This window comes from Bactrocera neohumeralis, chromosome 3 (genome assembly GCF_024586455.1).
Source record: "Bactrocera neohumeralis isolate Rockhampton chromosome 3, APGP_CSIRO_Bneo_wtdbg2-racon-allhic-juicebox.fasta_v2, whole genome shotgun sequence".
NCBI classification, from domain to species: Eukaryota; Metazoa; Arthropoda; class Insecta; order Diptera; family Tephritidae; genus Bactrocera; species Bactrocera neohumeralis.
In genome coordinates, this window is record NC_065920.1 from 68663447 (window position 1) to 68684604 (window position 21158).

At 32.1% G+C, this 21158-nt stretch overlaps 2 protein-coding genes and 1 long non-coding RNA gene across 7 annotated transcripts in view; all 3 read left to right on the plus strand.

Moving 5' to 3' along the window:
- LOC126753589 (inactive dipeptidyl peptidase 10) overlaps nt 1-4593 on the plus strand; it is a 102618-nt gene extending 98025 nt beyond the window's left edge. For 4 of the 5 annotated variants that reach the window (XR_007666174.1, XR_007666176.1, XR_007666175.1 and 1 more), the window contains 2 exons: nt 182-348; nt 3709-4593. Coding sequence is in view for 1 of the 5 variants with exons in the window: in XM_050465142.1 (XP_050321099.1) it covers nt 3709-3771 (63 nt within the window). In the remaining 4 variants the exon portion in view is untranslated. The remainder of the gene's footprint in view (nt 1-181; nt 349-3708) is intronic. The other variant, XM_050465142.1, reaches the window with a different exon arrangement.
- A 933-nt stretch (nt 4594-5526) lies between these two features.
- On the plus strand, nt 5527-13149 carry LOC126753592 (uncharacterized). Its single transcript, XR_007666192.1, has 2 exons — nt 5527-9754; nt 9936-13149. It is a non-coding gene; the product is annotated as an uncharacterized LOC126753592 (long non-coding RNA).
- A 3391-nt stretch (nt 13150-16540) lies between these two features.
- Nucleotides 16541-20260, plus strand: LOC126753098 (uncharacterized). Its single transcript, XM_050464248.1, has 2 exons — nt 16541-17783; nt 19813-20260. The coding sequence occupies exons 1-2, from the start codon at nt 16782-16784 to the stop codon at nt 19936-19938; spliced, it is 1128 nt and encodes a 375-aa protein (XP_050320205.1). The 5' UTR covers nt 16541-16781; the 3' UTR covers nt 19939-20260.
- The last annotated feature ends 898 nt before the right edge of the window (nt 20261-21158 follow it).

A 21158-nucleotide genomic window follows, 5' to 3' on the forward strand; every position in this document is an offset into this window, starting at 1 on the left:
TTCAATTTTTATTTATTTTTTTCAATTTTTAATTTTTGTTATTTTAAATGTTTAATTCTTAATTATTTATTTGAAACACCATTCTAAATTTTGTTTTTTTTTATTATTTAAAATAAACCTCTACTCACATTTATTTCTCCTCTCACAAACTCGTTTCATAACCTCCAAATCGAACATCCAGCTTGAGCAGCAACTGAGTAATCAAACAGATTCCGCGGATTTCCTAGACTTTCATAGTCTCTATGTAAACATTTAAACGCGAAGTTATGCGAGTGCCTCCATCGCACACACATACCCATACAGAAAGACACACGTTTGGTATCGTGTATGTGAGATCCATTATTTAAGGTATCCGAAATTATTTTAATCGATGCTGATTGCTTTATAAATGTCTCATACTCGTTGTGTTTTTGGTGTCAGTCGATGTTTTTGTTGTTGTTGTATTTCGAAATACATATGAATGTTTCAATGTGTCTTGTGTGACGCTTAATATTAAGTGCATAGCATTATATGTATGTGATGTCTATGGTTTTTATATTTTTTCAAGCAATTAAATCGTTTAATATATTTATAAAGCTAATAGAGGGAGGGAAAGAGAATTTCTGAGTGATAAAATCAATACGTGTAGATATCTACATATTATTCGTTTTAGGTACTAGAATTTTACTCACTTCCTTCGCTGAATATTTTGACGCTGTCAGCTCTCTGACAAAGACTTTTTTTGCAGTGGTTATAACTTCCGAGCCTTACTATTCGTATTTAATCGCTGGTTGGCAATCACAAAGTTCGTTCGATTTCAATAACCAATTATAAACAGACGAAATTCGCTAGATTTTCAGCAACAAGCTACAAAGTTTAAGAGTTAGAAATCTATTTTCTAAAATTTCTGAGGTACTCTTGGTTTATACAATTTTTTTTTTGTATGGAGGATGGCTTGTTGTAAAGGTAGGTGAGTGGTACTGCAGTGCATACTATCATGTGTGATTAGATGAGGTTTAAAAAACTCGCTGTTGGGACCTTCATTGATGTTGAGGAAGCTATCTATAACGTCTTGCCGGAAACAATCGGTACTGCCATGTACCGTTTTGGGATTGAATCAAACCTCAAACAATAACGTCCTTCTGGAAACAATCGTAACTTCCCTGGACATTCTCGTTGAATCTAACCTCAAACACCAAACTATTTATTTTCAGTCTTCTGTGCGACAGAGAGATTGAAGCAGAATAGAACAACGCACATGCTCGTAGGGAAGCCTCACAAATGGTGTTCTCTCTCCTCTTCTATGGGCAGTCGGAAATGGTCTCATTACCAACCGAAATAAAACTGAGGTGTTTTATTTACCAGAAAATACAAAATTCTGAAGGCAACCGAAATAAAACTGAGGTAATTTATTTACCATAGAAAATACAAAATTCTGAAGGCACCACTGTCGCAAACGAAAAGCATCCGTCTGCAGTCGGCAGAAGCTGCTGGAGGAGAGGGGCAGCGAGCTTCATTACAGATAGATCAAAACTTGGGGCGAAGGTTAGTAGCTGACAGAATTTCAGAGCAGTGACCATCTTCTCGAATAATAAGGCGCGGATACTAGCCTTGAACTCATCAACAGTGCGACTTTTATGGGTGCGAGGCCATAACAGAATAAAAGATAAAATCTCATGAGCTAGTAAGCGGATCGGTGCTCTCGTCTCTTCGCGTGTTCGGCTACTAGGTAGCTAGACTTCGCGGAAGCTTGGCCTGCACTGGGCGACCATCGAGATCTTTTTGGCCCAAGACCGATCGCAAGAGATATAGTTATCTCTTTGCTTTCGGTAAGGCTAACCTCTGCCCAGTATTGGGGGTTTTAAGGAGCTATTGTCCTATCAGCGTCCATGCTGTAAGGTTGAGAGTCTTACCGGACGCCATCTGCAGAATCTGTATGGAAGAAGAATAAGTGGAAACATCTCAACACTTCCTTCTTGTCCCGTTTTGGGAGATCAATGCTTAAATATTTGGGAGCGCATACCTTCAGCGATCCCACCGTACAGGTAGAAATGGAAATTAAACACCTGTGTAGATTTATATCGCCCACAAAATGCTTTGCTAATTTATCAGATTATACTTTTCTATGGCTTCACAAAATACTACATATAGCAGTCCACGTGCGATCTTGTTGGATCAGCCATCCAACCTAACCTAGCCTTACTTAACCTAACCTAATCCTTGCCTTTAAGCTTTTGTAAGGAAATTTGGATTATAGTCATTCTTCTTCTTCTTCTTAATTGGCGTAGACACCGCTTACGCGATTATAGCCGAGTTAACAACAGCGCGCCAGTCGTTTCTTCTTTTCGCTGCGTGGCGCCAATTGGATATTCCAAGCCATTATAGTCATTAGATTGTTATTAATACAGATTACTTAACTAAACTTGCTAGTGGCACATGATCAGAAATCATACTGAAAACTTATTGCCTATATTAAAGGAATATTGATCTTTAGTATTAGCCGTCCTTTTTATCTGTTGGATAATGATGGTTTACACATTCTTTTAAGTTAGACTATACTCTCTATAGCTGCAACAACGGCTTTAGTTACATATGTAGTTTACCTAAACACAGTCGGAATTAGTGATCATTTTCAAGAGGAACGGAGTATATCTTAGAGCACGTGCTCAGTATCAACGTTGACGTTCTGAGATATATTAACTTTGCCTTTAAAATGAAGACTTGTTAACCTACAGAACTAGGCATTGTATGTAACAACCATATTAATCCAGTTTAAGGCTGTTAATTAGGAAATCTCTCTCTCTACCTAAATTTCCAACACCTAAGCAGAGAGTTCTTCTGAGTTTACGGGGTAAGGAACTTTTTAACCCACAGAACAATAGATTAACTTAAATAATTGTTTCGAACCTATTGCTGTATCTAAATTTCTATCTGTGCTTAGGCCACAGAACTCTGCATTAAGTATGTAGTAATCTGTTAGATATCAAGCAGGTAGGCATCAAACCATTTAAAGCTCTAGTTCAACACTGATACGCGCTGTGCTTCCGCCGATATAGCTCAAATTGAAAATATGAACTCCACATATTGGCATGTAATTATATTTTAAATAAATGTTACCTAATAATTATGACATATTTTTTTAAATATTTTCTAACAATTTTTAAGTTTTACTTTTTACCGAACTAAGCTTTTATGAGACTTTCTATAATGTGATTTATAAAAAGCTCCGTCTGCTTTATATACGCTTTTTTCTTTAGCAAAAAATACAAATATAAACTGTATAAAGATGAAAATGCATTTCATACCCGCACATTGATATATACATATAACAGCAAATACAAATAACCTCAAACAATTTTAGTGAAAAATATGAACCAAACCTATATACTGTATTTTTACCATATATACATACATACATATGTATTTGTTTGCTTAATAAGTTCCTATATAATTTTTACTACTAATTAGAGTTGCTAAGTTTCGCTATTTTTCAAAACTTACAGTGTTTAAGCGCCTAAAATTATGCTCGCTTTCATAGTATTACTTTTTTTTTTTTTGATCCGCAGTTTACAAGCTTTATATAGTATTTTTTTTTCTAATTATAATATATATTTTTATGGTTTTATGAAGCTTAATAATGTCTACGTGCTGTTCTTTATATTTAGTTAACTATGTTTGTAATGTAATATATGATTAAGCTTTATTCTTGAAACTCTCTTTTCCAACTAGGTGCCGCCCGAATCGAAAGCTGGACTTGGAAATGGCGGTGGTAGTGATATGCAACAGCAATAAAGTTACGAAAATGCTTTAATATTGATTAATTTTCTTTGAATACTAGTAGAGTGGAAAATACTAAAGCGCCTGAAAGTATGCTCAAAAAGTTTTGATTACTTACTATGATTTGCTTTGAATAATTTTGAAGTTATGTACAGTATTTTGGGCATCGCAAAATCAAAATTACATACAATAACAAAACAAGTCGAAAATTACAAATTTTTATGGTTGTGAAATAAATACAAAAGCAACAACAGCAACTAAATGCACGAGCGCCAAAAAGTAGACAAAGCGAAACAAAACCAAACATTAACTTAACTAATTTTAAATATATTTGCTGTCTTAATAAATTTACATATTATTTAAAAAGATGCTAAGATTGCAGAAGGGATTCTGAAAAAAGCTCTTTAGGGTAATAACCAAAGTGCAAACGCCTAGAAGCACACTATTTTTTCTTCAGTTTTAAAGTAAAACTACCTGTAGACATTTGTTTTCCGCGCACACTCCCATAATTATTAGAAACTTATTTTTAATTTTAAAAATTTCAATTTTTAATGAAAAACTATACCTACACGAGAATAACCAGTATTTTAAGCGTTGACTTAAGCATTGTGTAAATTTTAAAAATTGAGCAAATAGCATAAAAAGTACATTTCTAAAGTAGTAGTGAAAATATTTAAGAGATACTAAAAAGTTTTTGAATAAAAAACTATAACTGAATGATATAATTATAATAATAAATTATAAAAAAAAATTAAATCAAAATTAAGAAAGCGAAAGTAAGTAAAAAAAAAACAAATTAAAATTATTGAAAAAAAAATAAACACTGCAATATGAAAATACTCAGAAAAAAATTAATTACAGTATTAAAAATTACAAATAACGGAAAAGCTCGAAATTAGCTGCGATATTAAGATTGAAGATATGCCTAACTATAGCTACAGTTATAAAAAAAATGTAAACATACAGTATAGAAACCAAAAATTAGTCCCTTAGTGCGCAGAAAATATAATTGAATAAAATTTATTTAAAAGCTTGAATTTGGAAAAAGCTTAATATGTAAAAACTCATCAATTTGCTAAATAGTTAGCGCGCTTTTTACTAACGAATACAGCGCTTGCTGACAAGTAACTTTATTATAGAGTTTTAATGTTACTGTGGAGTGCTTTTGCAGCTTTTGGAGCCTAAAACTACGCAAAATAAAAATAAAGCTTTTAGATTTGGATATTTCGAAGTTCAAGGCAAATTACTGCTGCAATTGAGAACTATATTTATTACTATGTTGTTATTTTTTTTTATGTTTATTTGTGGAGCCTTAAATTAGGCAACGGTAAATACCCGTATATATAAGCTTTAAAACTTTGCCGTTTTCGGGATTAAAACACCTTCTTTTATTAAACATTATATTTATGTTATTTAAAAGCTTGAATTTAGAAAAAGCTTAACACATAAAAGCTTTTGAATTTGCTGATGAGTAGCATGCTTTTTACTAACGCATTTAAATATTTGCCGACAAGTAACGTTATTATTGTATTGAAATGTTACAGTGCGGTGCTTTTAGAGCTTTTGAAGCCTAAAACTATGCAAAAGAAAAATAAAGCTTTTTGAGTTTGATATTTTGAAGTTTAAAACACCTCACTACTCTAATTGAGAATTGTATATATTATTATGTTGTTATACATAAGTTTAAAAAATGGTTTTACTTTTGGAGCTTTTGAAACCTAAAATTAGGCAACGGAAACTACGTACATATATGAACTTTGACGAACTTTCATTAAAAATTATATTTATGCAATTTAAAATCTTGAATTTGGAAAAAGCTTAACATGAAAAGCTTTTAAATTTGCTAACGAGTAGCGTGCTTTTTACTAACGAATGCAGCGCTTGCTGACAAGTAATGTTATTATAGTGTTGTTGTTACAGTGGAGTGCTTTTGGAGCTTTTGAAGAGTCTAAAATTAGGAAATATAAACGAACTTTGACATTTGCAGGATTTAAGCACCTGTTTTCATTAAAAATTATATTTATGTAATTATGTGCTTGAGAACTGATAATTATTGTTTGAGCTAGTGGTGCCTAAAAGTATGCAATATTTTTTTGAATTCGATTGTGTTTTTTCGAAATCCAGTAATATCTAGTTTTAAGTTTCTCTTTTACCGAATTTCAGAATTTGCCACATGACAACAATCTCAGCATCGGCGTCTAAGGTCTCTACAAAGTCATTACATCACTAAAATACTGAAATTAAGCGCTTAAAAGTAGGCAAAAGATTTTAAATTCCAATATTTCACCGAAAAATATCATTCATTCTCTGATTCAAACTAAAAATATAAAAATTAAACGAACGAAGCCTTAAAATAGACACCTGAAAGTATGCTAAATAAACGAGTGACGTAAAAGATATTCTAAAATTATTGTACTATCGCAATTTTCTAAAAAGTCGTCAAATGCGCAAGTTCTTAATTCATGAGACAACTAAAAGTATGCAAGAATTTTAAAAATACATTTATAATTAATATTTTTAATGTTATATGAAGCCGTGTTGACCATCTTTTAAATGATAAGTATAAATTTTATGTTCTTCATCAATTCAAAGTAGAATGTACTTAACAATTTATTAACGTTCATAAATTTTTATTTCGAAATAAAAAGGTAAAGCGCCTACATGTATGTCTCTTCGAAAGTTTTCTGCGATTTATCGATTTGCAATTATCTATTGCGGTTTATAATTATTATAGTTCGCCAGCAAATGGAATTAAGCTTCAATGCATTATTACAACACGCCTAAAATTATGCAAAGCTACAGCTTTTCACATAATATTAACGCAGATAGCGACAGTTTCTGTCATTAAAATCATTTCTCTGCACAAATCTAGCGATTATAAGCAGTTATTCGAGAGAAAATTATATACGTACATACATACATATGTATATTAGGATGAGCCAAAAAAAACCTGTCAAATACATCAGTTAAATTAAACTTATATGTGCATAAGTACAGAGAAAAAATATCCGAGGAAGGAAGCTCTTTAAAGCTTTAAAATAGATGGTTTTTTGAATGCATCGCTTAATTTGCAGAAAAAATATCCCTGCAAGAGATTTTTAGACTTTTCCAAGCTTATAAATGTAGGAACCTACCAAATTCAGGGGATAAAATGAAATGTATTTAGAACGAAAAAAATATCCCTGAAAGAAAGTTTGTTTTATTACTTTTAAAAAGCTTTTAAATATAATATCCTGTGGAATTTATGAGTTAAAGCAAAACTATAATAATGGGAAAAAATATCCCTGTTAAGATTTTTTTCATTTTCCAAAGTTTTTATGTATGTAGGTATATGGCTTAATTCATCGAATAAAATGAATATATTCATAAACAGAAAAAAATATCCCTGCAAAGAATTTCTTTTTACTTTTCAAAGTTTTTAAATTTTTAAACCAATCAAATTGAGGGGATAAAATAAATCTATACATATATGTATGTGTACATATATGTACAAAGCGAAACTTATACCTGTAAGGAAATTTTTTTTCACTTTTCAAACATTTTAAACATAAAAACTTGTCAAATTAATGCGTTAAAATGAACCTACATATGTACATACATATATAGAAAAAAATGTCACGGCAGAGAATTTTTTTTTTACCTTTCAATGCTCAAATATATGAATTTTTGAATTCATGGGTTAAAAATAACATCTTGCAAAGAACATTTTTTCACTTTTTCCGGCTTTTAAATAAATAAAGTTGTGAACTTCATGGGTTTAAATGAACTCATATACAGAAAAAATATCCCTGCAGGTACAATTTTTGTCACTTTTCAATGAATTTATATATGTTTATAAACCTATCGAATTCGTGGATTAAAATTAACATATACATATGTATATTTCATATTGCACGTATTTGGTTTTTTTTACTTTTCGAAGCTTTTTAATATACAAACCTGTCGAATTCATAAGAAAAAATGTATCTTAATACATCGAAAAAAATATCCCTCCAAGGGAAATTTTTTTCCACTATTCAAAGCTTTAAGTATACGAATCTCGAACAAATGGTTATGACGTTTTTAATGAAAACATTATTTTTACGTATTATTTATAAGGGATATTTTGAAGGCTCACTGACAACGTTACAATTAAGCTGAAATATGTTCCTTGTAGAGCTATTCTTTCGCTGTACATATATACAATATAGGTTCATTACAACTCATAAATTCGATATTACTTTTTTTTAGCCCACTCTAATGTACGTATGCATGTCTATTAGCCTTTCCGCTGGATTAAAAACAATTACAATAACCCTCTAATGAGACGGTATTTCATTGTACGCACATTTAAATGAAAGTGACGTTGAGGAGTAAATCCTTTGATTTCACAATAAACGTAATAATAATTCAAAATAATTAATGAAGGGCGCAAACGCACTCACACACACATACGCTTAGCATTTTCGCTGACACTCCCACGTGGCATAATTAGGTGCAATACTTAGTGCCACGCAGCAGCCATTAGCGGCGCAGCTTTGTTTTCGCGTAAAGGAAATATGAAAAGGAAAAGCGTGAAAGATTAAAAGATTGAATAATGTATGTGTTTGGTTGTGTGATATTTGCGATTGGATAAAGGGCATAAGAGAAAAGTATGTGAATGACGGCAGCGAAAAAAATGCTAATGACAGTTAATTAAAAAAAGCGTTTCCTTTTTGCATGACAAAACAAAGGGAACGAAAGGAAACTTTCAAACAAAAGGCGAAGGTGCAAAATTTGGGTAGCATGCTTTTAGGCGTATTAATGGATTACACTTATGCTTTTAAATTTCAGTGCGCCTGTAGATATGTGGTGATTTCTGATTTAAAACTTTAAAAACTGTATAATGGCACATATTGAGCTCTTTTATAGAGGGTTGATTAAAGAGTCAAATTAAGCAGAAATTGAGAAAAGAAATATTAAACTAACTTTCAAAAGCTATTCAGCTCCATTTAAACGCGCGATAAATATGATTTTTTGAATATCAATATCTTCATATATTTTTTCCAAGCTTTTTAAATTCATTGCAAGCTTTCTAAGGTTGCGTGAAAGCTTCTAACATTAAAGTTTTCTAAGGATGCGTGAAAGCTTCTAAGCTTACACTAATGTTTTCTAAGGTTGCAGGAAAGCTGTTAAGCATACAAAACAGTTTTCTAAGTTTTCACGAAAGCATCTAAGTATGCATAAAAGCTTTTAAACTTGTCATTAAAGCTTTAAGCATCTTTTCATATTTTGCAAAAGGCATGAAAACGTATAAAAAAATGTGTAACTTTTAGCTGTACGTAGTAGAGGCTTATAGATAACTATGAATTAGAAAACGTTTAATAGATCAAAGCTTTAAAAAATAATACCTTTGAATGCTCTAGGTGGAGCTAAAACTAAAAAGCTTTTTAATCGAATTAAGCTTTTAATAACTTGGAAAGATTTGAACAAATTATTTGTGTGAAAGCTTTAAGTTCAACTGTTAGTCGAAACACAGAAATATTGGTATTTAGAATATTGCGCTTTTACTCGAAAGCTCAGAACTATTGATGTTTAGAAGCTTAAAGCTTGATGAATTTTAAAATTAGTTTGTTACAAATGAGTACATGTGAAAACACGAATTTTTGCAAGTGTAAGGATTTATAAATGTTAGGCTAACTTCCATTATATTTCAGTATACTAGAGTGTTGACTAAAGAGTCAAATTCAGACGGAGTGAACGAAAATTTATATAGCATAAAAATTACAAAAATTTAAGTTTTGTTAGCAACCTCTTAAGATTTCCACGCACAGTGGAAAAGAGCTTTAAAGCTTTTCATATATTGCAAACAAAAACATTTTTTTAATTATCCTTTTTTTTATTATATGATATTATACGAGAAAGAAGTTCATGAATTTGTGGAAATCGACTAGGTTTTAAAAAATCATTTTTCGAAAGCTTTGAAAGCTTTAAATTTGAAAGCGCAGAAATATTGATATTTAGAAGCTTAAAATTTGATGTGATTAGAAAATTACTTTAAGCACTGCAAAATTTGTAAATGAGTACAAATCCTTCATTCTCGAATTTTCGAAATACTTTCTCATAAAGCTCCAGTTTTTATCGTATTAAAATATTTTCACTTGTATTGTAACAGAAAAGCTCGAAACATATTAATATATAGAATCTTATGCGTGAAAAAGTGAGCTTTCGTTTCTTTTTAAATTATTAAGAAATACTGTGGAAGCTCAAAATGCATAAAAAACATGCTCAAAAGGCTGAACCTTTATGATATGGTAGGATTCTTCAATTGACTAAAGAAGAAAAGCTCAAAGTACTTTGATCCATTTGTTATTCAGAATTCAAGTTTTTTACGAGCTTTCACGTTTCTGAATTAATTGCTACAATAAAAGCTCCAACTACTATTATTAGCATAGAGAGTGTCACATTTGAAAGCACGAGCTTTCATAGGATTATGTGACAAGTGAATGCTGTTCATAATAAATAAATAAATAGTAAATAGTAAATAATAAAATGTGCACACAAAAGCTACATGAACTACTAAAACTTTAAATAGTTTACAAAATAGTTATAAATAAAGCACTTGTTCAAAACTGTTACTGTATTATACACCACATACTTTTGTACGAATACTAAAGAAAATTATGTAGACTTTTTTAGAATTGTTAAGTGAGAAAATTAATTACTAATATTTAATTCAACCCTTGAAGCTATGAAGAAAGTTAATGTTTTAAAACATTTTCCTACAAGTTGTTAATAATCTAACAAAAACGAAGAACAATGTAAAATAGGTATATAAAAAAATCCAGATTAAATTTAATAAAATTAAAAATCGAAGTAAAATGCCTTGAACTCTAACCCTTGCCTAATAATTTTAAATTATAATGTTTAGCGGAGAAATTTGTTATACCTCTGTGCTGTCTAAAATTAAAAAAAAATTGTTAGCAGTAGAAAATTATTTAAAAAAACTGAGCTTTCATATTTCTGCAAAGCTTATCTGCAGCTTTCACTAATTTTCTACATTAATATATGATTTGTAAATATGTGTGCATGCACTTAAAAACTTCGTAGTCACTTTCAAGCTCGAAAAGTTTCTTAGCGGTTACATCTTGAGCTTTCACTCGAACTGATTTTATTGCAGTTTATTTTTTAGTTCATTTTAAAGAAGTAATCGCTTGAAATAGTATTCCTAGTTTTTTAAGTAAGCAGTAGAAAATATATGTAATGGAAATAGCTGAGCTTTCACTCACTGAGCTTTCATACTACAGCTTTCACTAATTTTACTGATTAATACATAGTTTAAAGTCCATATACTATATTTAAAAAATTATAGTATTTTTCAACCTCGTCAAGTTACTTAGATTAGACTTTTGGAGCTTTCACTCGAACAGATTATATTGCAATTTTTTTAGTTCATTTAAAGAAGTAAGCGCTTCAAATAGTATTCTTAACTTTTTAAGTAAGCAGTAGAAAGTGAAAGTAATGGAAATAGCTGAGCTTTCACTCACTGAGCTTTCACACTACAACTTTTTAATTTTTTAATTTTACTGTTTAATATATAGCTTAAAATATATAAGCCTTCCTTAAGAAAAATTTTGCAAGCTCTAAAAGCTACTTAGCGTATACTTTTTAAACTTTCGCTCGTAAAAAGTTATGGTAATTTTTTAACTCATTCTAGTCGTTTCTTACATCATTGTTAATTTTTATATAATAAAAACAAAAAAATATTACAAAAGTAGTATAAAGCTTTACTGGAAGCTTTATACCTTAATAAAAATAATGTTGGTGAAAGTTTTCGAAAATTATATGCTCACTGCTTACCGAAAGTATAAAACTGCAGATTTTGAACGTATCAAAAATTTAGTGAAAGCTCTATATGCCATAAGTTATTTCAGATAATACAGAAAACCTCAGCGACTTTAAGAAGGGTAGACTACTTTAATGCTATAGTGCTTTGTTAGAAGTTTAAAAGATTGCCCAAAAACAGATAATTAGTTGAAAGCTCTTACAACAGTGAAACGGTGAAAGTTTAACGCATGGGTTGTTGCTTGTTTGTTTTTTTTTTTTTTTTTGAAGTTTAAAGCTTACTGCTTATTGAAAGTATGAAATGTAAATTTTAATACAAATAAAAATACAATAAAAGCTCTATATGCAATAAGCTTTTGTTGTTTGCTATTTTGTTTTGCTATTTCATGTTCAAAGCCTTGTCAAACCTATACCCAAGTGTTAAAAAGTAACAAAAACTTATAATTGTGAAATAAATGATTTTCAAAATATTTTAGGTATGCACTGCATAACAATTGACTACTAATATCATATAACTAGATGCAGAAATAAATAATCAAACCAAATAACGAATTGAGAGCTTTCACAACAATGTGGGTGAAAGTATAACGCATGCGGTTATTTGTGATTTTTTTTATTTTGTTACTTTAAGCTCAAAGTTTTGTCAAGCCCTTACCTAAGTGTTAAAAAGTAACAAAAATATTTAAATGTGAAAGTTCAAGAAAGTTTTTATGATTTTCAAAAGCTTTTGGAGTTTCACTGCATAACAATTAACTACTAATTGCAGGAATTGATGCCATATGGAGTTGGTATAATCCTCATTAAACATTTTATAAAAAATTAAGCTCTGTTAAATAAAATAAAATAAAATATATTAAAAAAAAAAAAAACATTGTAAAAAATTAGCATTAGTACTATTACAACTAAATAATGAAAACTCAAACCTTGTGATCCAAAAACTTTCTTCTCTTCCATGAAAAGAATTATTAGTTACCTAAATACTTGTATACAAATACCAACTGTATATTGTAGTATAAAGAAATTTGTTACTTTTAATGCTGAATACGACTAATTAGTGAATTTAATAAAGTAAAAAATTAACACAAATAAATTATACCGAATTGAAGTGATTTGAAAAGTAATGAAGAGAAACGTCTAACCTACAAAGAAAAACTTGAAAATTTACAATTATTATAAAATTAGTAGGCATAAGCATATATTTAGTGGAGCATGTTGAGAGTTCGTTTACTACCAAATACAAATTAAATAATAACAGCATATAATTAAATAAATTACGTTTATAATTAATGCAATATTATGATACTAATTAGTGCATTTACTTCCAGGAATTAATTAACCAACTATTCCTAAATAATTACGAAAAACAGAATTGAAAACACTTAATTAAAGAATGTATACCAAAATGTCATGTCTGAAAGTGGCATCAAATACACTACAATAGAAAAGTGAGCTGACACTTATGATTCGATACTCAAAAGCGTTCGATACTTAATTGAAACTGTAGAATATGGTAACTCTTAAAACTGAATAATACAAAGATTATACAGCACATTGAAAGAAATAATAAATAAATATTAATACATGAAATAAGATGGTGTTTTAATTTTTAACAGAGTGAGAAAGTTGGTTAGTGATCATCAAGAAATCGTAACAGAATATTTTCGTTACAAAAAGGAGGCGTTGCACTTCCGTGAGAGAGTAATTTGGAAACCGTTTGAGCAGTCAATTACTAATTAAAAGACTGTCAGGAAACCGATTACAAGCAACGCATAAAGCAAATTTCACTATAAACGTAATACCCGTGACAGACAGGTAGTAACAATACCATATCACCACCATACCATACATGAAACTAGCAAAATACCATATGAGCAACGTAGTATTTTGCTGGTAACAATACTATGATGTTTCATTGTGGTATTTGTATAACCACAGCTAAAAAACAGGTAACACCCTTTGCTAAAACCTTTAACACAAAAACTCTTTGAAATATTCTGTCAAAATTACTTAATAAATGAATTAATGAAATTGAAAACAAAACATATTTCACAATTTTTCTTGCGGAAGAGCAGGAAATGCCTCCATTTATGTGAGGATTTTAGGGAGACTTTAACCAAATCGCTTTTTTGCGATGAAAATAGATTAACGTTACAGTATTTCAAATAATTGCACTTATTTTCCTCACAACATACAACTACATATACATAGTATAATAACACGTGGATCAATAAGTCCCGGGACTAAATAAGAAAAACACATTTTTTGGCAGCATTCAATATAATAAGGTTGTCAGATATCTCCCTTCCGCTTTTTTGCTCTTTATGCAATGCTTTATAAAAAGTGTTACAGTGATCGGAATTAGTTCAAATATGCGCCATTTCGTTCGATAATCTGTTTTCATCTAGACGGCAACTACATAATATTTACCCCCCTCCTTATTTGAGAAGAACTCGGACAGTCACTTTTCACAAGCCTCGTTTGAGTTCAACTATACACCAACAAGGGCGTTTGCCATGGACAGGAACAGGTGGTAATCACTTGGCGCTATGTCCGGGCTATATGGTGGATGCGATGAAACCTCTTATCCGAGCTCCCGTAGCTTCTGACGATTCATCAACGAAGTGTGTGTTCTGGCGTTGTCCTGTTGGAACACTACACTCTTCCTGTTAGCCAATTCTGGACGCTTCTGGTCGATCGCCTGCTTCAAGCGGTCCAGTTGTTCGCAATAGATGGTAGAACTAAGCGTCTGGCCATATGGGAGCAGCTCATAGTGGATGATTCCCTTCCAATCCCACCAAACACACAGCAAAATCTTCCTGGCCGTCAAACCCGGCTTGGCCACTGTTTGCGACGATTCACCGGCCTTCGACCACGACCGTTTTCGCTTGATATTGTCGTATGTGATTCATTTTTCGGCGCCAGTCACCGTCCGCTTCAAAAATGGGTAGAGTTCGTTCCGTTTCAGCAGCATATCGCAGGCGTTGATTCGGTCTAAAAGTTTTTTTTGCGCCAAATCATGCGGCACCCAAACATCAAGCTTTTTTGTGAATCCAGCCTTCTGCAGATGGTTTGGTGGTGACTAACTCCCATCTTCTGGGCGAAGTAACGAGATGCCACATGCCGGTCTAACTTGATGTTTTCCATGATTTGATCGGTATTCGTCGCCCCAGGTCTTATTCGTGGTGTCGTGTTCACCCGCTCTGAAACGTCGAAACCATTCCTCCGCAGTTCGAAGTGATAGAGTACTATCTCCCAAAACACCATTAATCTCACGGAACGTTTCTCTAGCGGATATGCCTTTAACGAAGGAAAACTTTAAAATAGCGCGAATTTCGGCGTTAGTGAACTCCATGTTTACACGTCTATAACTGTTGAATGCAATATCCAAACTAATCATGCATAGCGTCGTTTTGTAGGTTATGTCAAGACCTTTCAAAGATGTATAGTATTGCCAGATACGAGCTCTGTAGCGCTTTATACATAGCCGCAAAATTCAAAAGACAAAAAGGCGGAAGGGAGATATTTGACAACCTAAAAATTGATTGTTTAAAATTTTTATTTTATTGCATAAAATTTTTTTTAAATATTTAATGCCTATGAAACAAAACTAGTATTTGATTTTACTACATTGCCATGTGTGTCATCAATCATAAATGCCTATGAGGTATGAGTTTTTGAGTTCGACATGCAAACAAGTCAACAATCATCGGTATGCAGGAAAAAAACGGGCGAAACCACAAAAGAACCACGCCAAAGCCGCACAAAAATCACTGTCAACTACAACTGGTTGGTGGAAATCGGGCGACATCTTTTCAACTTGCTATGAGGCTCTGAAAGCCTGAGGCTAACTTTGTATTAATTAAACTTCTTGAAAATAGTTACTTATCTTATGGCAAAAGTAGACAAAATTAGCCCAAACCTTTCTCTAGCCGCCTTATACTAAATACAATAGTGTTGGTTCCGTAGTGTTTGGTTGACTTTCTGTCATAAAGTAGGTATGGTAACAAGAAATCCAATATTTTTACATTAAATTGAAGATTTTATTTTGCATAGTTAGAGATTGCTACTATTTACGTCAAATATGCACCTTTTGTTAAATATTTTGCTGCTATTTTGGAGGTCATTTCGAAATGCCACCCCCATAGAAACCCTTGCTTCACCAGCCTTAGCTGCTCGTCGACCGAATTTTTCACCAATAAAATTATTCGGCAAAGACAGGAACCGGTAGCAGTTACTTGGTGCCGAGTCGGGACTATAAGGAGGATGCATAAAAACCTCTTAACCAGCTTCTAGCAAATCACTAACAATGAGTGTGGCCTGGCCTTGTCCAAAATGAACACTAGAATGCTTACTTCGACCGGTGCAATTGTTGAGAGTATGGATCTGCTTTGAGAGTTTGGTCGTAAGCAGCAAGTCATAGCAGAAAATTTCCTGCCAATTTTACCAAACAAATAGCAAAACCATCAATCCTGGCTTGGTCATCGTTTTTGCCATCGCAGCGCGTTTCAACTGCGACCTTTTTTGGATCGATTTTGTTGCAAATCAGCAGCGTTTCGCAGATGGGAGTTCGGTCCATGAGGTTTTTTGGTTCAAATGATGTGGTACCCATATATCGAACTTCGTTTGGTATCCAGCCCAATTTAAATTGTTTCAAACGGTTTTTTGCGAAAAATTGTCTCCGGAGCAATGGAAATACTTGTAGTACTTCCAAAGCGTGTTGCATCTTTGAAATCACAATTATCGGAACAGAATCGGCAAAAAGCTTGAACACCACTAACAACCACTTTATACGCATTGCATAATTCTACCCGCAGATGTCGCCTGGGTTATCAAGTGAAATAAAGCTTTGCCGCTTATCAAGTCAACTCTGAGTCAATGACTCTAAAGCGCGCTACACACATATTTATAAAAAAAATTAGCTTTTTGCCACAAGTCACTCAATATGCTGTTGTTATTGTTCTAGCTTTATTATTATTGTTTTTACTGGCGCTATTTTGTGTTTATCAAGTGTTTGACTGAGCTTTTTGTTTTAGTTTATATTTTTAGCCGGAATGAAGTGGAGGTGTGCGTAGAAAACAATAAATAACGGAAGAAACGCATAGTGATTGCAATTTAATAAGTTTCGTGGCGTTCGTGTATGAAAATAGTTATTCGGCAGAGCTGTGATTTCTTATAAAATTAATTCAATTACTAAAATCACTGTTGAAAACTAAGCCCGAAACATGTTAGACCACTTGAATGACGATTGCTTATGTGAGATATTCCGATATCTGAGTGTCAAAGAACAGCTGATTGTGACAACACTCAATGAGCGCTTTCGCGACCTAATCGTTGAAAACTTTTGGCGCAAGAAATACAACAAATTCACCACAACCGGCGATAAGAGCTTTGACGAACTCAACTTGTTGGAATTTCAAAAATTTTACAGTTACATCGTGCCACATATACAAGAGCTAACGGTACACACCACAGCAGATGTCACATTCACCAGTTATTTGGGACGTTTTACACGCAGACCCGATCTCGATTACTACCTACATTTCATGTATCCCACATTACGTGTACTACGTTGTTACGATAAACAATTCCATAATGGTCATCTGTTGATTGTACTGCGCAAATGCCCGAACCTCGAAGTACTGCGGCTGCATAGTATCTATGTAACGGGTGAACATTTAGCGAACTTCCACAATTTACGTGAACTCTACATTTGTAGCGGTAAACTTGAAGCGTTGCATATAGACAAACTCTTCGCGAGACGTAAAATTCTTCGTATACATTTGACGGGTGCAACGACCGTTAGAAGTGATATGGATGTAGTTTTGCAGCGCATCTTCCCACAGATAACGGAAATGCGTTACTATGATGACGAAGAGCATATAGCGACAGCAAATCTATTTAATGCGTCAACACAGACATTAGTGAACTTAGAGAAGCTATATTGTAAATATTTAAAGGACTTTGTTTACACATTGCATACGTTGAGAGAACTTTATTTTGAAAGTCATTTGAAGGTCGTTGACCTGTTTAAACTCGTCGAAAATAATACACACTTGGAAAACCTCTATATGGTCACTTTATATGAGAACTTCTTCGCAAATGCACGCGAATGGTTATGCGGTCTAACGGAATGCTTACGTAAGCAACGTGAACGAAAGGTTGCGCTTAGTATGCATCTAAATATGCCACAACGTGTGGTGCAGTATGTGCAGCAATTTGTGGTGGTAAGTTTCCAAGTATGCAATTTAAACTAACCTGGTCCGAGGGTTCAAAATTTCTGAAAAAAGAGTTCAAAATTCAAAAAAAACATAGGTTAAAAATTTTTGAAAGGTGTATCTAGAATTTTGAACAATGTGTTCACAATTTTTTAAAAGTGTTGGAAAACTGGTCAACATTTTTGAAAAATGGATTCAAAATTTTTGAAAAACGGATTCCAAATGTTTGAAAAAGGTGTTGAAAATTTTTGAGAAGTAAATTTTTGATAGTAGTTTTTAGAATAAGGCTAAATTTTTTTTAAAATTTGGCAGAATATTTTTTTATGGTACAGTAGAGGCCCGCTAATCCGCATCAATTAAAACCGGCCCCTATCCGGAATATAAGGAAATCCGGATTACCAAAGACATATCAGAACTATGTATTATGAAAAAATATTTATAAATTTCTGCTTGTTTATTATAAAAATTTTTCCAAAAAAAAAAAAAAAGTTTTTTGAATAAAGCATAAAAGCGAATATAGTGAATAATAAACATGTGATCCGGATTAGAGAATACGGATAGAAAATGTCGATCCGAATTACAAGGGACATAATAGAAATTTTGAGTTTTTGAACCCTGTCCGGATTACAGTGGAATCCGGATTAGGCCATGTCCGGATTAGCGGCCTCTACTGTAGGGTCAAAATTTTTGAAACTTGGGTTGAGAATTTATGAAGTCGATTGGGTCCAAGGTCTTTGAAAAGTTGGCTCTAAGCTTTTGAAAAGAGGAAAGAAAATTCTTTAAAGATAGGTTGAACAGTTTTTAAAAGTGGATTTAAAGTTTTTTGAAGAGTAGGATGAATATTTTTGAAAGGAAAGTTATACGTTTTTGAAAAAAGGATTAAAAATTTTGAAAGTGGGTTGATTTTTTTTGAAAAGTGGATTGACAGTGTTTGAAGAGTGGGTTAAAAGTTTTGAAAAACGGATTCAAAATTTTAGAAAAGTATGTTAAAGATATTCGAAAAATGAATTGAAAATTTTTGAAAAATAGATCAAATTTTGAAAAAGTAGATTGACATTTTTTGAAAAAAAAGGTAAAAATTATAATGGGTTCAAAATTTTTTAAAAGTGGGTGACAATTTTAAAACATGGATTGAAATTTTTTTAAAAGTGGGTTAGAAGTCTTTGAAAAGTGGGCTCATCATTTTTGAAAGGTGTTTGAAAATTGTTAAAAAATATGAGGAAAATAGTGAAAGTGATTTCAAAATTTTTGAAAATAGGTTAAAAATATTTGGGGTTAGAAGTCTTCTGAAAAGTGGATTGAAAATTGTTGAAAAATTAATTAATATTTTGAAAGGTGTTGCAATTTTTTTGAAAAACGGATTCAAAATTTTTGGATGGGTGAAAAGTTTTGAAAAACGGAGTTAAAATTAAAAAAAGTACACATATTGAAATTTTTTGAAAAATGAATTGAAAAATTTTGAAAACTGGATCAAAATTTTTGAAAAGTGGGTTGAAAATTGTTGAAAAGTGATTTAAAGAATTTTGAAAAGTGTTTTAAAAATTTTAGAAAAGTGGATTCAAAATATTTGAAAAGTAGAATGAATATTTTGGAAAAGAGAGTTGAACATTTTTGAAAAGTGGGTTTAATATTTTTGAAAAAGGGGTTAAACATTTTTGAAAAATGTAAGTGGACTCAAAATTTTTGAAGAAAGCGTGGGAATTTTTGAAAGGTTGGTTGAAAATTTTTGTAATGTATGTTCAAAATTTGTGAAAAATGGGTTAAAATATTTGAAAAGTGAGTTGAAAGTTTTTGAAAAGTGGGTGGAAAATTTTTGAAAAGTGGAATCGGAGCAAAAGTTAGTTAAATTACTGCCTGCAATGTGGGGAAGCTGTTATCTTAATCGGACTATAACTTTTCGAGCCCTCAGATACCGAATATAATGAACACAAGCCTTTGTGTCTCTGGCAATATTCGTGCAGCAGTTTAAAAAATCTATTTTGAGAATGTTTTGTATTATTAAAAAATTATATGTATTTATTTTTTCTTTTTTTTTTAGGACTATGATGATGCCCATGGCTACCTGGTACCTGTACTAAAAATTCAAAAGCTATCTGCCAATATGTCTATGCTTACGGTGTTGATTAATACAAGTGGCATTGAGTTGGCCTTCAAATGGAGTTGATGTAAAATTTCCTTAAGATTGCCAGAATTTATAGAAAAGTGTTTCAAAATTTTCAAATTTTTATAATTTACTTTAAGTGTTTAGTAGCGCATTGTTTTGACAAGCATGACTAGATCAAAAACAAAAAAAATTAATAATAATAAGTCAAAAAATATAGAGAAATCTTGCCTTCCGAATTTACAGTATTGCATTCAAGGATATAAATTTATTGCGTTTAAGAATATTAAAAAAAATGTGTGGTTATTAAAGTTCTTGTTATATTTGTTAAGATATTTTAATAAAATAATGTGAAATAAATATGGAAATATCGGTTTAATCTTTACTTGTAGTGCATAGTTTTTGTTGGTATAAATTGTATAGGTTTAGCGATCTCTTGCTGAAAAACCATCAGACGTTTAGTAATGATTAAAAAATCTATCAGGACATCTTTTTATCGAAAAAGAAAAATACTCACTATTTTCTTATCTTTTCATATCCATCTCACAATCTTTCCTTCCAGTTCCAAGTTCTCTGCTACAGCTCTCTGGTTTCGTTTTGTATTTTAGTGTATAGTGTATGTGTGACTTGCTAAAGGAAACATAATGAAATATTCAATTGATCTGAAGGAACCCCCATGCCCGATGATTGAATTTTAAGTATGCTCTGTCCAATCCACAAAAAGAACCTCCTCAACATCACATATAAAGTTCTATCAAACGTAATGTGTGAAACATTAAAGCCAATCGTCAACAAACTGATTGGACCTTATCAGTGTGGCTTTGGGCCTGGAAAATCAACAACCAGACGACCAGACTGCCTATCATGCAGAACTAAATAGGGAACGTACTGTCTTCTATAAGAGTGTACAACCGTTGACAACGGTACCAATGGCCTCAATAACCACGCCGTACGCCGATGATATTCATATCATTGGCCTCAACACCCGGGCCGTTAGTTCTGTTTTCTCCAGACTAGATAAGGAAGCGAAGCAAATGGGTCGGTAGTGAACGAGAGCAAAACGAAGTATCTCCTGTCATCAAACAAACAGTCGTCGCACTCGTGACTTGGCTTCCAAGTCACTGTTGGCAGTCATAACTTCAAAGTTGTTGATAATTTCGTGTATCTTGGAAACATCATTAACTTCGGACTGAGTAGGCAATTGAAAAATAAAGTCCTCTCTCGACGAACAAAAACCAAATTCTATAAGTCACTCATAATTCCCGTCCTGCTATATGGTGCAG

Bases quoted from the DNA above. Each gene is read 5' to 3' on its own strand.
- LOC126753098 (XM_050464248.1), top strand. From the start codon at position 16,782: ATGTTAGACCACTTGAATGACGATTGCTTATGTGAGATATTCCGATAT. The intron at 17,784-19,812 runs GTAAGTTTCCAA...TTTTTTTTTTAG, and splicing joins ATGTGCAGCAATTTGTGGTG to GACTATGATGATGCCCATGG.